This window comes from Drosophila busckii, chromosome X (genome assembly GCF_011750605.1).
Source record: "Drosophila busckii strain San Diego stock center, stock number 13000-0081.31 chromosome X, ASM1175060v1, whole genome shotgun sequence".
Classification (NCBI taxonomy): Eukaryota; Metazoa; Arthropoda; class Insecta; order Diptera; family Drosophilidae; genus Drosophila; species Drosophila busckii.
Window position 1 is genome coordinate 17,663,745 of NC_046608.1, and position 16,908 is coordinate 17,680,652.

The 16,908-nt window shown below is 37.9% G+C and overlaps 1 protein-coding gene across 5 annotated transcripts in view; it reads right to left on the reverse strand.

Annotated features, from left to right (window-relative positions):
- LOC108606428 (homeobox protein 5) overlaps positions 1 to 16,908 on the reverse strand; it is a 45,706-nt gene that overhangs the window by 11,815 nt on the left and 16,983 nt on the right. For 2 of the 5 annotated variants that reach the window (XM_017996537.2, XM_017996538.2), the window contains exons 1-2: positions 8,180 to 9,695; positions 6,185 to 6,520 (exon numbers count right to left, since the gene is read on the reverse strand). In XM_017996537.2, coding sequence (XP_017852026.1) covers positions 6,185 to 6,520; positions 8,180 to 9,372 — 1,529 coding nt within the window. In that variant the 5' untranslated portion in view covers positions 9,373 to 9,695. Of the gene's footprint in view, positions 1 to 6,184; positions 6,521 to 8,179; positions 9,696 to 15,820; positions 15,991 to 16,908 lie in introns of those variants that run through there. The other 3 variants (XM_017996540.1, XM_017996536.2, XM_017996539.1) reach the window with 3 other exon arrangements.

Consider the following 16,908-nt stretch of genomic DNA (forward strand, 5'->3'; position numbering starts at 1 on the left):
TTGCTGCTGTCCTGTGCAGAATTGTTGTTGTTGCTGTTGTTACTTTTGTTGTTGTTGCTGTTGCTGCTGCTAACATTTGCCACGTGTTCGTTATCGACAAGTTGGCAGTTGAGGCTGCTGCCGCTGCCGCTGCTACTGCTGCTGCTGTTGCTGCTGTTGCTGCTGCTGTTGTTGCTGCTGCTGCCGCTTAGAATTGCAGTCGTGACGCAGTTGACTTCAGTGGCAATAATTGTGTGTATGTCATTGTTGGATTTGCTCTTCTGCTTGCTGCGGCGATACGAGGTCAAACTTGTGGTCATGCGGCCCAGCAGGCCCTTCTTAACGTTGATGGTTGAAAAGTAGCTACAGTGAAGGTTTTGGTATTGGTGGGAAGTGCTTATAGCTATAACTATGTGTGTGTGTGTGTGTGTGTGAGTGCATGTGTGTGTGGCAGCTTAGCTTTTTTATTAGAATCTATTAACGTTCTAATTAACTAAATAATAATAAATCTAAATAAATATTCTGTAACTTTTTGTTATGCAAAACAGCAATTCGAATTTTTTTAAAGCCATAAATTTCTATCAATAAAGATAATTCAATCTTAAACCAATTCATAATCAGCTGCAATAAAATTAACTAAATTATACAATAATTCAATAGCAATAAATATAGAAGTTTATTACTCTGCATTAAACTTTACAGTATATTTTTTTATATTTATTATTATTTAGTTATTTACGTTAATAACTTGTGAATTTTTCAATTTAATTCACATTTATTGGGATTAATATTTTTATGTATTTTATTTATTTAAATTATTTTATTGCAGTTGATTTTGCATAGATTTAAGATATTAATTGTAGCACAAATTAATAGAAAATTGAGAGCTGCTGCTTTTTAATATTTTTCTACATTTCTCAAGCAATTCTTTCAATATTATTTAACATTATCACATCAGTATTTAATACAATATTCATTTGCTCTTTTAGCTTTTTGCTAGCTAATACTTCGATTTAGCTTTTAAGTGCTGGCAACACTGTTGGCTGAACAAGAACAAACTTGTCGCTTGTTGTTGTTGTTGTTGTTGCTTGGGCTTACCTACGCGACTTTCGTTTTCAGTTAAAAGAATCAACTGGTTTTTTTGTCAATTACCGTTACACAACACACACACACACACAGCGACACTTTGCTTAGCAGTAGCTGCTTATTTGCATTTCAAATAAATTTAAAGAAAATCTTAAATTCGAAAATCTTAAACGAAACGCTCGAGCGTTTGAGCTATGACTCTATTCAAAAATAACTGTTCCGGCCGCCTTGCAACTGCAATTGCAACTGCCGCAAATTGTTGCAAAGCTTCTAGCTGCAGTTTTTTTCTCTCTATTGCGCTTTGCTTTTTGCTTGTTTTTGGGTGAAATTAGCAAGAAACAACAAAAAGCAAAGTGTAATGCATAGCAGATCACTGTTGCATGGGCGTTGGATAGTTGCGTGGAGGGGGGGGGCGGGTGGCCCAGACTTGGCGGTTTTCTCTGCTGTTACGCGCGGCCAGCTTGGCAGCTTAAGCTGCTGCACAGTGGTGCAAAGTACAAATTTATTAAGTTTAAAATTAAAGCGTGTTTTTTTTTATATTAAGAGCGTAACAAAAATTAAAGCAAAAAAATTTATAAATTGTTAGGCGCACACACCACTGTGCTTTCCCCAGTTTGTGTTGGCGGCAGTGGCAGCGGCAGCGGCAGCAGCATCGGCATTTGAGTAGCCGCTTCATGCATATTGCACACTAGATGCTCCAGCAAAATCATCTCCAGCAGCAGTCTCAGCCTCTTTGGCATACATAGACACACACACATAGACATAGACATACACACACATAGACACACACACACATGCAGCAGTCGCTCCAGTTGCTTTCTTCGGCAGCAAGTCTTGGCGACTTGTTACATTTTGCAGCTTTTTGTTCGCTTTGGAAATGAATTGTAAACCAATTAAAGTTGATTTTTCATCTTCATTTTGCTGCGCTTTATGCTACGACTAGTGTGTGTGTGTGTGTGTGTGTGTGTGTCTATGTGTGTGCATATAGATTTTTATAGTCGCATGTTTTCATCGACTTGAATTGCTGCTGTTTATTTTGCTGCCGCTGCTGCTGCTGTAACTGCAGCTTCTTTAGCTTTGTAGGTGAAAATACTGTAAATTACACACACACACACACACCCAAGCACTTGTCGGTGTGTGCGCTGTGTGCTCATTTTGTAATTGCAATTAAATAATTATAAAGCATATTTATTTATTTGCTTGTCTTCAAAGTTTCTTTGTCATTAAAGCAAAAATTATTGTGTTTATTATAAAGCACAAGAGCTCGAGCCTAGGCCGACTGACTGACTGACTGACTGACTGACTGCTTGGTGTTAATTGCAGTGAAAGAAAATAAGAAAGAAAGGCAGTCGTCGACAGTTGACAGTTATGCCAGTTTATCGACGAGAATGTCTGCCCCGATCTTCAGCTGCTGCGTTTGCGTTTAATTGAACATTTGCGTGCCCGCCGCTGTCGCCGCCAACTCTAAAGTGGGCAGAATGAAAGCAACTCTCGACACAAATACTCCACACACACACACAGACACACACACACAGACAGAGACAGACAAGTGTGCGTGCAACATTTTCAGTTAAGCTAAACTTGCGAATTTTCTTTTTCAAATTTAACTTTTAGACTTAAAGCTGTTCTAAATGTTATAAAATATATTTTAAAAGAGTTGCTAGGTAGGGGGGTAGGGTGTGGGGGGAAGGCAAGTTGCTAGCCTATACTATATTATCATATTTATAGTTTACTAATGTTTTTTAATTGATTCATTACTGCTGTAATTACTCAATTACTAATTGCTTACACGCTTCTATAAACGTAAATATTTTGGCATTACTTAAGTCTGCGGCAAATAATTGCAAAGTAGCACTAAACTATTTGCATTATTTTCGAGCTGTTTTGATTTTTTCATTTACATACATTTTGAATATTTAAATACGTGTACAAATAATGCGAGTAATTCTTTGAGTAATTGTGCAAAATAAAAGCAAATATCAATTAAAATATTTAAAGCTATAGTTCTTTAGCAATTTAAATAATTTTAGTGTTTTTAATGCGCAATTATTTATTAATTAATTAAATAATTTAAAGCTGAACTAAATTTTATATTATATTTATATTATAAAAATTAAAAACATTAGCAGCTTTCAATTTTGCAAAATTTGCGTTAGAAATTTAAATAAATTCAATTAACTTTTTTAATGTGTTTTTGTTGCAATTTAATTAACGTTATGAGCCCCCAAAGATTTGGCATAAGCCATGCTTGGCCGCTTTGCAGCTATTTGCACTAAATTTTTGGTATAACATTTGCGCAGCTTTATGGCCCTTTAAGCAAACACACACACACGCACACACACACATAGTTATAAGCACAATAAAAACAATAAAAACAAAAGGTAGCTGTGTGTACAAGTAAAGAGGTTCTGTTGTTATTATTTTGATTATTTTCTTTGTTGTGGGGCTCGTGGCTCGTGGCTGTTGGCTTGGCCAATTGATTATTGTAACTGATGTTTGGGGGCTACCTTTTCATGGTTGCGGCAATCTGAGCACAGACACACACACATATAGACTTGAAGTTGTTGTTGTTGTTGTTGTGGCTTGTGCAGTTCTTTGGTACACTGAAACTGTTAATTAATTCGCGTTCCGATTCGTTAACTGCATTCGAAACACTTTGAAGCGCAAAGTTTTATTTGTGGTTGTTGCTGTTTGACCGACGCGGCGGCTTTCAACAACGGCAACAAGTGGGCGGCTAGTGAGTGGGCGTGCCCGCGCGGCAAGTGCTGCATGTAGCATTAGACGAACAACAAAAACGCGCACAGCAAACAAAACATATACAAGTAAATATATAAATTTTTAAATAATTCAAATTTCAGCTAGCGTTGCATGTTGTTGTTGTTGTTGCTGTTGCTTTTAACGGTTATGCGAACGCTCGGAGCGCACTGAGCAAACGGTAACGAAGCAATGCAGAAGTGCTAGTCGAACTCGAACTCCAGACCGAGAGACCAAACCAAAGCACCGTTCGCTTCGACTAACCAAACGCGAATAGAAGCCAAGCCCGCTGGCCAGCGAGCAGCGACTAACGACCAACGACCACAACAACAGCAACAACAACAACAACGAAACCAGCTTTTCCGCAAAAGCGTTTTCTTAGCCTCATGCTCATCAAATGTTTTCTACTTAGTAGTATGCGATATTATCCAATGACTGCGGCTGCGGCTGCTGCTCAACCCAAAACAAAGTGGGTTGCTACAGTAGCAACAACAACAACCACACAAAATATGTTAAATAATATAAATTATTGTATTTAAGCTCATAAAACGCTATTATAATTCACAAGTGTTACTAAAGACTAAACAGTTCAATATGCAATAAATAATTTTCTATTAAAGCAACTTTTTTGAGTTCCCAAAATTTCCTATTACTGTCAGCTAAACGTAAATAATTTAATCAATATATATTAACTAAATACATTAACATTTAAAACATATAAAAAGAGACAGCTCATTCTATTTAATGTATCATTGCAGCCCCATTATTTTTATTATTTTATGCTTTTTTTGGAAATTAATGTGCACGCGTTAATAAACATAAACTAATAAAATGTGTTGTTTATTTATATAAGCGACTGAAGCATCAATTTCATTATAAACAATGAAATCTTGTGCTGCAACTTCTCAGACAAAAAACAATTCTGTATCGATTTAATTAATGCAGTTCAATTCACAAAAATAAGCAACATTTTCTATATAAGCAACTTTTTTTTTAAATAGTTTACTGCATATAATTTTAGTTTAATTTTAGTAATTGATGCATACTTACAAACAAAAATTAATATAAATAAATATAAGTAACTCTATCAATGATTCTTTACTTGAAAGCTGCTTAAGCATTTTATAAAGCAAATTATTTGTTTATTTTTAATTGTAGCCTAGAATTAAATTCTATGGTACAATTGGTATAGCCAGAGCAACAAAGGCCTTCAGGCTGGATATAAAGCAAATAGCTTGGCATAATTATTCTATACTCATAAAAATGATTTTTGTGCAATGTTTAGTTTGAAATACGACACAAAAATATGTGAGCTTCGAATTTGTTTTTTGACAATTATTTAGCAACTTTAAGCTAAATGCAAAATGCAACCTTTAAAAAACAAATTGTAGAAGTTTCTATAAGCCATAAAGTTTCAAAAGGCAGCGATTTAAATATTTAATTATTTAGATGCAAACTAAAGATAAAGAGAAACTGCTAAAGCGACGCTCGCTTGCGTTTTGTTGTTATCAACTGTGTCGCCTATGCCAGTTGTCATGCCAATTGATATATATACAGATATATATGTATATGTATACAAGTGAATTTGAGCAACAGGCTAAACGAGAACAAACGAGACTCTCGAGTGGACTCCTTGGCAGCAGCAGCAGCAGCAGCAGCAGCAGCTTCAGTTGTTGCTCCACTTGCAATTGCAAGCAGCTGCAACGGTGCTTTCTTGTCGCTATTGCGCTCTCGCTCGCACAGCGGCTTGTGTAGAACGAAAATAGCACGCCTGGATGCCTGGGCTGGAAGCCGGTCAAGCTGGCTTGCCTTGGCCAGTTGGCTTGGTGGTCACTTGGCTTTTAATGAATCAACGCAAACGTTTTGGAGCGCGTGCTCTCCTTTGGTATTTAGGTGAAGCCAAGCTTAGAAGTTGGAGTGGTGGACACAGCAGGTGGGCAGCAGCTACAACTATCGATTGCATGTTGCCATTGCCATTGCCATTGTTGTTCTTGAGAGCATTGTTAACGGCTCTAATTGTGAGCTCATCAATTTTAATTATCTACAGCATTTAATTGCCGCTCACTCGCTCGCTCGCTCGTTCGTTCGATCATTAACAGGCTGAGCGTCTGAGTGGCTTTCTCAAAACAATTAAGGTCTCAGTTCTGAGTTTGGGATTAACATAAAATGCGCGCGCAGTTTGCTGTTGCATTAGACTCATTAATAAAATGGAGCAAGTGAATGCAAATAAATTGCAAAGCAAACGCGCCTAACTAGGCAAACGATTTGCAATCATTTAAATTTAATGAACCGAGAGAGAGACAAAGAGAGAGAGAACTTTGCTTGCTACTTAAGCTTTCACCCCAGCTTGGACTTGTGTACTCACCAAATATCCACAGATGCTGCCACCAGCAGCTGCACGCAGTCCAAGCAGCCACGTGCGGCCGCATAGTGCAACGCCAAGGCGCCTCCGTTGGGTCTTTCGCCATCCGAAATTGTAGCTCCATGCATTGGGCTGGGCATGCTTAGGCTCATGGGCATGCCGGCCAAATATGAGTCCAGCTGATGTGCATGCATTCTGCTCAGATTATTGTTGCTGCCGTTCAAGCGATTTAATTTATTGTTATTGTTGTTGTTGTTGTGGACGTTGTTGCTTATGTGGTTCAGTCGACTATTGTGTCTTAGCTGTACATTCGAGTTGAGCGCATAGTCATTAATAGTTCTGCAATAAAATAAAAGTTAGTAACATTAATATGTTGCATACTTTGAAACAAAAGACTTAGGCTACAAACTTGTTGCCACCGCCTGTGCGTAGGCAACACTTTTTTCTCAACACTTAAACAACTTGTTCTGTAACCTGAATAGCTGAACTCTGTGGCAAGTGGCAAGCTGGCCAGAGCTGGCTGTGCCGCATGACAAACTCATTTGAAAATCTTTAATTGGGCGCCGCTTCCGCAGTTCAACAAAATGCTCATAAACTTGACTCTGTGCGCCCAGTTAACTGTTGCTCCACTCATTGCTGTTTTTGCTTTTCTTCAACTTTCTTCAAGTTTATTGCGTCAACGCGCTGAAATTTTGCGCCGCAAAGCACGAAATTTGCCCAAAATTAAACAAGAAATGAGGGCCAGTTGGTCACAACACAAATCTAAGTCACTGTGGCAAGAGTCAAGTGCAAAACGAAAAATTCAATAAAAGAAACAATTCCATTGCAACAATTTTCTGGAGTTTTCCGCTGTTACAACATAGAGTCGATTGACTATATTATATATAAGTATATAAAATGTACTGTGGGTATAAATGTACTATGGGTATATATGTAATTGTATATATGACTTTTATATACTTAATAAGAAAATTCTAGAGCTTCAATTTATTTTGTGGATTACGTATACGAACCAATACTTATTTAAATATTTGCCAAATTATTTTACTCTTTACCCACAGTGCAGTGTAGACTATTATTTGAGCTATTTTGTGTATATTTGTAAAACTAATAACTCTTAGCTCCTGCATTAGTATTAAGTTTAGTTAGCTAAATCGCTAGCTCTCTTCTCTATGCCTTGCACATCTATTTAAACTAGAAATTAAAGCCCTTCACCCTCCTCACTTCACTTTGTCTACATTTTATATCAGCGCTTATGCCCCGAGTGCTTAATTTCTATCACAATTCTATTAGATTCTCAGCTATTTTATTTCTCATGCGCTATTCGCATTTGCATTTAATCTTAATCTAATTTTCAATATAAATTCTTAAGCTCAAAGCTAAAGCTGCTCAAAACTTTTGCTTTTTTTTATATCTATTGTAACTTTTCAACACTTTTGGCCTTCAAGTTCAGGGGGCGTGGCAGCTCACATAACAATAGCAACAGCGACACATAAAAGTGAAAATTCGTTTTCTTTTCAAAAGTCAAAGGCTTGGAGTAGTTAAAACCGAAAATAAGTTTGTGCTAATTTCATTTAGCTCATTTGATTGCTTTTGGCTTCACGAATTGATAATTATGGCATGCAACAGATTTTGGATTCGATTTGATTCACTGCAGTAATTTGGAATTAATTTATGCTGCGACCATGACGAATACACAAAACAATTTGATTGTCGTACGAATTTCGATTTCGATTGCGAAATGTTAACTTAATTTTGAAACATTAACATAGTTTTCGCATAACACAAAACAAAAAGTAAAATAAATATTTAAAAATTAAATGAAAAGATAAAGAAATGCGCAAAGTTGTGCACAGTTGACATAACAAGACCCGGCAAAGGTTTCACAATTTGCATATGAAAAAAAAAATAGTCACTTGCACTTTGCTGCTGCTGCTGTTGTTGTTGTTGTTGTTGTTGTTGATGTTGTTGGTGTATTGTTGTTGTTGTAGAGTTTACCTTAATTTGATGGCAATATGGCGACATTTGTTGCATGGCACTTGTGCGACTGTTGGTGAAGTTGTTGGTGAAGCTGTTGGTGTTGCTCTAATTGTTATAATTGTTGTTGGTGTTTGTGTTGTTGTTGGCGTCGCTGTTGTTGGCGTCGTGGGTGTAGTTGTTGGTGTAGTTACATCAACATCTTCAGCAGCACTTTCCAAGCTATCAGCTTCAGGCTGAGGCTCAGGCTCAGCTTGCTCCACTGGCTTATCTGGCGGAATTGTTGCATATTGCGCCTCTGGCTCCATTTCCTCAGTTTCAACTTCAGTTTCGCTGGCAAAATCCACTACCAGCTGCTCCTCCTCATCCTGCTGCTCCTCCTCTGGCGCGCCCTGCTTTTGACGCCGCTCTCTAAGCGGCCGCTTGCTAAAGTAGCCCACATGCTGCTCCACGCCTGCACTCGCATCCAGCAGCACGCGCTCATAGGCGGCGGATTCGTGCGCGCTGAGCGCAAAGCGTTGCTCGAACACGCGCACCGGCAGCGCATTTTGACGCAGCAGCTCGAGCCGCTTGTGGCGCAGCTCCATGGAGAAAACCAGACGCACGCGCACCAGACGCCGCTGGCCCTGCTGCGCTGCTGCGTTGGAGCGCGCGCGTTGCAGCCGCCGCCGATTGTGACGCACCTCGAGCTTCTGCAAATCGCGCAGCGACTTCTCAGCGGCGCTGGCGTCTGCCTGCGTCTGCGCATTGCTGCGTCCGCTATAGTCGAGCACGCTGCTCAGATCCAGGCAGCTGCGCGTGCGACGCCAGGGCACCAAATCAAAATGCGAAAACTTGCGCTCGCCCTCGGCCCAGGGATGAAAATTGATCTGAGCGACGCTGCTCTCGCTCTGTCGCAGAATCCAGTCCGAGCGCTGCTGCTGCTGGGAGTGCTTTCTGCTCTTGCTCTTGCTGTTGCTGCTGCTGCTGCTGCTGCTGTTGCTGGTTTGGGGCGCCACAAGACGCACGTGCGTATTTTTGGCGCTCGCCTGCGGCTTGTGGCGTTTGTAGCGCGGCACTAGCGTGGACTGGAGCATGCGCTCGTCCAGACCGTAATCGCGACGCAGCAGCTCAAGCTCCAGTTCGCGGCTGCTTGCCGCATACTGAGCACCGTTCCACACCAGAACCGGACGCACTGACGCCACCGTGGACACTGTGCCGCCACCACTGGGCATCGCTCAATTTGTTCTACACTTTTTTCTTTTCTTTTTGCTCTTGATGGATTTTTAATATTTGCCTATTGTTCGCTTTTTCCGGTTTCCGTTTTCTGTTTTTTTGTTTTTCGCCGTCCGACGTCTGCGCGCCGTGACGCCGTCGCCGCAAATGCTGCTGGCCAAACTCAACTCCGACTTGGACTCCAAACTCAATGCGCGCACAGCCAACGCGAGCAGCTTAGGTGAGGGGTGAGGAGTGCGCAGCTATGCAAAACTCAACAGCGACGCGAATGTCGACGCTGGCAGCGCTGCTGCTGCGATGATTAAGTCTATGGCGCTTTTTAGTTTCGACTACAACAGCGCACACGAGCGAATTATTTATGTTTTTATTATTGTTTTATATTACGCTTTGCTTAACTTGAAGGGGCCCCCGACACCACCCCGCACCGCCCCGCCCGCCCACTCATAGTCAGTGCGCGACGCTTGTTGCCACCCTCAGGGCGCGCTTATTGTTATTTATTTATTTATTTTCACGCTCACTGCCATGTCAAGTGAGCTGCCGACGCTGAGTGCTACAGTGAAGCCTGCATAATTGCAACTACAATACAAAATGTATAAAAAATATATAACACAAATTAAATGCATTAACACATAATAATAATGCATTTAATTTTATAAATTAACACAATAATTAATGCACTTCATTCTGTTATATTTTAAAATTGTTTGCATTGCTTAAATTTATATTATATAAAATTAACACATAATAATTATTGCCATTAACACATCATAATTTTAGTTCAATTTAAATAAATTCCAAATTCTAAAACTTTAGTATATAATGTAGTATATTCAGTATATCAGTGTAAATAAAATAAAAGAAATAGTGAATGTATAAAAAAAATTAAATAGTTTTGATATTGTTTTGCAATAAATTTACTTTAACTCTAATTTGTTATATAGCTTAAACAAAAATTAAATTAGAATTAAATATATATTTTTATTTAGCAATTAGAATTGCAATATATTTGTTATTTACTGTATTTAGTTTAATGCAATTCCGCATAGCTTGTGCTCACTGTAGTCAGCATTAAGCCTATGCCGACTGCGACTGCGACTGCGACTGCGACGGCAGCGACTGCGTATTTCAAATGTTTCACTTGGCTGCGCACGCGTCAAAAACAGCAGCAGCAATAACAACAACAACAACAACAACATTAACGCATTGGGGGCCGCTGTTCGGGGCCGATTAACAATGTTGCAGCTTATTGTTGTTGCAATTGTTGTTGCATGTCCAATTCAAGCAATAAACAAGAAAACATACGAAAATCGCTTCACAGTTCTATTCTCAGCTAATTGATCCAAAAGATAACAAGATTAACAAGCAGCCTGATGAGTTTGATTTAGCTTATTAAATAAATCAATGTGTATTGGCCCAAAAACTAGGCTAACTTGTTTTTTTTTGTGTTTTTTTTTTTGTATTGTATGAAAACAACGCTTAAGTGCTTCATTGTTGTTAATAGTACAGGAATTGTAATTTTTTTGTTTTTCAGTCGTTTTAGTTTGTTTAGACAACTGTCTGTCCGTCTGTCTGTCTGCCTGTCTGTCTGTATATATTAAATTCATATGCTAATTGTGTGTGGTGAGCAAGTGTGTCATTTTTGTATTAGATTGTGTTATTGGCGGCCTTCGGCCGTGAGCTGATTTAAATATAAAAGAGATACGTGAAATGCGGTACAGATTAAATTGGATACTATTGGAGCATTGATTTGCATTATAAATGCAAGATGCCGAGCTGCCGGAGATGCCTGCGAATTTTGCCTTTCTAAGCCAAGCCAAGCCAAGCTGCTAACTGGTTTAAGTCATGGGAAGCGCTCAACTGCGGCTCTGAACTGAACTGCAGGCGGCTAATCTGAGCTAATCATGTTCATCTTTGACATTTGCTAGTTTTCAATTCCATTTTCATTTCGATTTTACTTTTTTTTTTTTTCTTTTTGGGGTCAGCGCCTCGGCAATTACGTCGAAGGTCAAGCAGTCACTTGTTGCAACGCTAAATCACATTTTTATCAAATAAATATAGTTAGCTACCCTTCAATACTGAACTGACTGGTGCAATTCCACTAACTACCATGCACCAGCTTACAAATCATTGGTGAAATTTACACAAGTTAACTAACAATCGACTGCTTTGTTTTGTTTTTCTAAAACAATCACAACAACAATAAAACTTCAACACTCTAGTTTTGGTGAAATTAATTAACTGCAGGCTTTTCACCAACAAACTCAACAATTGCTGCCTGAATTTTGTATTAGCTAAAACAATAACAACATAATTCTACAATAACTAGTGTTGGTTAATCTAATTAACTGCAGTTCTTTTCTACAATAAAGTCAACGTGCTGAATTGTATATTAGCTAAATTAATAATTCTACAATAACTAACGTTGGTGAAGCTAATTCACTGCACTCACTTATCAACAATTGATAGCTTGCCAAAGGCTATAGCAGCCTAAGCAATAACAACAATAGTTCTTTAATATCTTAGGCTGCTTTTCACCAACAACAACAACAATCACCAACTGTACTGTAGGGTATAGCAGCAGCTTTGTAGCGGAAGTTTTGTTGACATTCATTGAAATAGAAATAAATAAAATTCCACGGCAAGTTGAGCGCCATTCAAGCAGCAAACACGAGAACTCTTCACGCTGCTTGGGCATGACTCACATGCCCACAGCCCAGAGGGCAGCACCAGCAGCAGCAGTGGCATGCAACATGGAGATTGTGACGCGAAATTGGCTCAAGAGTCATGGAAGCGCGCCCGATCTACGATGACTACGCCTCAGCTCTCAGCCCCATTGCTTTGATAAGCTGACTGAGCTAATAACTGCCTTACAACATAACTAACTAAATATACATATACTATGGTTAGTTAGTTATAGCACAAGAACTTAACGCTTGAGTTGAGCAGTGCGCATAAATAAATTACAATTATTATAAACAAGTTGCATACATAAGATTCAAAGCTCGTTACATGCAATTTAAATTTCAAATATTATGTAATTTATGCATAATTTTCAAGCTATATAAAATTGGTTTGAAACTATGATAATCTTATAAATAAAGTTTTAAAATAATTTTAGAAAAACTGCAACTCACTTGTAAGCTATTTATTTAATTGTAATAATTCTTCTAACTTAAAGTTGCTTATTTTATTTATTTCTATGCAAGTTAATTACATTAGCAGCCAAAAAAAAAACGAAATAATAAAACTTATTGTTGTTTATTGCTGGCATTTCCATAATGTGGTTGTTGTTGTTGTTACTGTTTTTATTGTTGGTGCTAACTGTACTTGCAACGGCTCAAGCTGCAGCCAAAGCTGAGAGAGCGAGCAATTAAAATAGTAAGCTAACTGCTCTCTCTCTCTCTCTCTCTCTCTTTGTGCCGCTCTTTGCTCTATGTGGGTTTTCGACACTTTTACTTTTCGCATTGTCTCTCATCAAAAACAGAACACCGCTAACATTGAGCATCAAATCTAACGGTACTCGCTGTGTGTGTGTGTGTCGCGTCTTCAGCCTCATTGGCCCCCATGGGCTTTATAGAAATGCAAATTGAGTCTAAGAATCGGGCAGAGCAGCGTTTTGTTTATTTGATTTGTATCGCGGATGGAGATTTTCACTTTCCGCATGCGGCAGAGAAAAGAAAGCAAAAGTGAAAGAAATTTGTCGAAACCTTCAGCTTTTGAATTTCGTTTGCTAATAAACTAATAACGCCACCTAATCAAAAACTATCAAGAGGAAGTTCAAAAACATAGTTGAGAGCTTCCGAGCAGCTTTAGCCACAGCATGGCTTAAAGCTTGGCAAAAAAAAAAAAGCTCACAGTTGACAGTTACAATTGTCGAATCATCTATCCAGTCAGCCAGCCAGTCAGCCAGCCAGCCACTTATCATTCAAATATGCATTCATTTATTCAATCAGCTCATCAGCCAGCTGCTGCTGCTGCTGCTGCTGCTGCCGACGCTGACGCCGACGCCGCAGTCTGGTGAATGCCGTGAAAGTCCAAAGCGAACAAAGCATTTGGCCAACAGCTCCTAAGCCAAAGCAGGCAAAGCAAATAGCAAATAGACAGATACATGTATCTAAATTCAAATCGAAATGCAAATGCAAATGAGAAGTGAAGATGCCACAAAATGTGACTTGTTGCAATTAGTAATTCGAAAGGTTTGTAGTTGTAATAAATGTTCAAAAGCAACATTATTAAGATTAAAGCTTAAGATACAAAACTTGCTTTAGCTGAGTTTATGATAATACAAAAATGTAGGAAGTAAATTTAAAAAAAAAAATTAGCAAAACAAACAAATTAGGCATTGAGCTAAATAACTGCAGAATAAACCAGAATAAATGAGTTAACCTAAAATATAAATATTAATAAACTTATTTAGTTATATATAAAATATATATACAAATTAATTAGATTAACAACTACTGCAAAATAAATAAATATATAAGCAATTTTTCGCTTTCACCGCATAAAAAATTATATAAAAAAAAATAAATTAATAATAGCAAAATATACATAAAAATTCAAATATATACTCGACAAATAAATAAATAAAGGAAAGTAACAAAAGCTTTGAAAATTAGCTAACAAAAAAATAGAAAAATAAGTGCAAATTTATATAAAACAAGCAATAATAATAAAATGTAAAAAATACAATTTAAAGTACATATATACAAACATTATATAAAGAACAAAATTAAAATTTATAAAAATAAACAATGCGCATTTGCTTTGTTTTGAGCAGCAGGCATTAGTTTAAATATTTAAGTTTATGCTTATTGTTAATTAATTACAAATTTGCTAAACGTTAAGCGAATTGACAGCAATTAGACATTCATTACTTTTGGCGTAATTGATAAGTAAATTTTAGGAACTGCTGTTGACCAAACGGCAACAGCAACAGCAGCAACAAGAGCTTAAGCAAGAGCAACTTGGCAAATGGCCAATTATGACAACAGCAGCAGCAGCAACATTGCCACAAACCTGTTGCAGCAATGCGTTGCAATATGGCAAATGAAAATCTATAGACACTGCAGCGATTTCTACTCAAGTGGCCAGCTTTGAAATGCTGTAAACGCTTTTGCCTTAATACTTAATTGACATTGGTGGAAAGTTGCAACAGCAGCAGCAGCAGCAGCAGTGGCGGCAACAACTGTTTTGGCCAGGGCCGGTTGTTGACCGCAACAGCAACATTGGCTAAACGAAAGCAAAAGGATGATCCTTGGTTTAGTTCAGTCGGCGGCGTTTAAGAGGCGTGGCCAACGAGTTTCGAGCCATGAAATTTCACTTTTTCTTTTGTGTTGGCAGCAGCGGCCAATAGTTGAATTATTTATGCACACACATATATATATATATATATATATATATATATATATATGTATATGGTAACTGAAAGATTTCGTTCATTAGGCGTTGCTAATTAGTGTCCAATATCGAACACACAGTGGCAATCAGTCTTTGGTTTCGCTTATTATATATAAATATTTATTTATGCAACGACGCCAAGACGCAAGACACGCAAGTTGAATGGACGATACACAAACTGGCTGCAGTTGCAACTCGAATTTGGCTGTCTGTCTGTCTCTGTGTGGGAGCTTGCAACAGCGGCCAGTTATGAGGCGTGTGAACACCGCACCAAAAAAAAAAAAAAAAACAAAAAAAAAGCGCAATTAACTGCGCTCAACGGCATTCTAAACACATCAGTGCGCAGGGCTCTGCCCAGCTGAGCGTTCCATATACTGAAGCCGCCGCCTTGGGGCAAGCAGCCAGCGAGCTTTAAATTGCTGCAAGCTTCTCCTAAACAAACAGAAAATGTCTCGACTGAAAATATTCTATATTTTTAAATTGAAAACAAAAGCAATCAAAGTTTTAATTGTTGAAAAATAATACCTAGACATTGTTGAAACAAATTTTTAAATTCATTTTAATAAAATAAATAAAAGCAATCAATGTATCAATTGTTAAAAAAATAATGTTGAATTGTTGAAATCAATTTTTTTCAAAAATATAAAACAATCAATTAATGTTTCAATTGTTGAAAAATAATACGTATATATTGAAACAAATTTGTAAATTCTTTTAAATTTTTTTACAAATTTGTTGCCTAGTGTAACGAAAAAAAAACAATCAAACAATGTTTTAATTGTTGAAAAATAATAGCAAGACATTGTAGAATTGTTGTAACAAATTTGTACATTTATTTTAATTTTGTATGTAAACTTGTTGTCAAATTGTTCAAATTAAAAACAAGATATTGTTTTAAATAAATTTGTAAATTAATTTTAATTTTTTTTAGAGTTGCTTCAAGTTGTAGCAAAGTACCAAATGTGTAGCCCAGTGTAATACCGAGAGCTAGACTCGAGTCGGGCCTAAATATTAATGCCCAACTCTAAAACTAAATATAAGACTTACATAGGTTGTTGTGCTTTATCCAAATGCATTCATGTATGGACATGTTCATACATATGTGTGTTTACTGTACAGCTACATACTAGCTGCAACACACACACACACACACATACGCGCGCGTGTTGCACACACATTACACACACACACACGGTCTTAGAGTCACGTTGATTGGAGTTCTAGCCAAACAAAACAAAAAACTTAACAAAATAATATAAATTTTTGACACTTGTGCAGCACTTTTATTATGATTGTTGTAATTGTTGTTACTGTTGTTGTTGTTGTTGTTGTTGTTGCAATAGTTGGGCGAAATGCAAGAGAGCGCGCGGCACGTGCTAAGCGAACAATGGTCGTTGCTAGTTTGAGTCTGTCTTGGACGCTAACTTGGCCACCGGTCGCCAAAGAAATGTAAAAGCCGCTGCCGCTGCCGCAGTCGCTGTCGCAGTCAACGCAGCTTATGAGAAAGCTCATAACTGCAGAGCTTTGCCTGTTTAATTTACACACATACTAATAAAGCAAGCTCTTCAGCATGCGTGTGTGTGTGTGTGTGTGTGTTTGGCTTCGAATTCATTTTCGTTGCGCTTTTTGCACATTGCTGGACTTTTTCTTGTCCGTTTTGTTTGTTTATTGTTGTTGTTTTAGCTTCCATGCACTTGCTACATTTGATTTCTTGCTAATCTTTTTATCAAGCATTCGCATTCTAACATAAGATGAAAAGTATTTTGGGGCACCACTACTACGACTGCTGTCGTCATTTTGCTGATTATGGCATTTCACTTTTTCGATTTGCCCATTGGCTTCTCTTCTCTCTGCTGTGTTATCTTGAGCTTGTTTACTTAATTTTATTCAATTTATATTGCTTTTTATGACCGTTGCCGCGTCATGCGCTTCTAGGCAGAGCCAATCTTTTGTTCGGCTGTTGCGCTGCCTAACGGTAATAACGTTTCTACAACAGCCACACACACGCACATACATATATAAATACATACATATGCACATATGTTCATTGGCATGTGTTGGCGCTCTCTTAAAAAATCGCTTTTGTTTATTTGCAATTTCACAACAAAGAAAATTCGAGAGCAATTAATACGTGC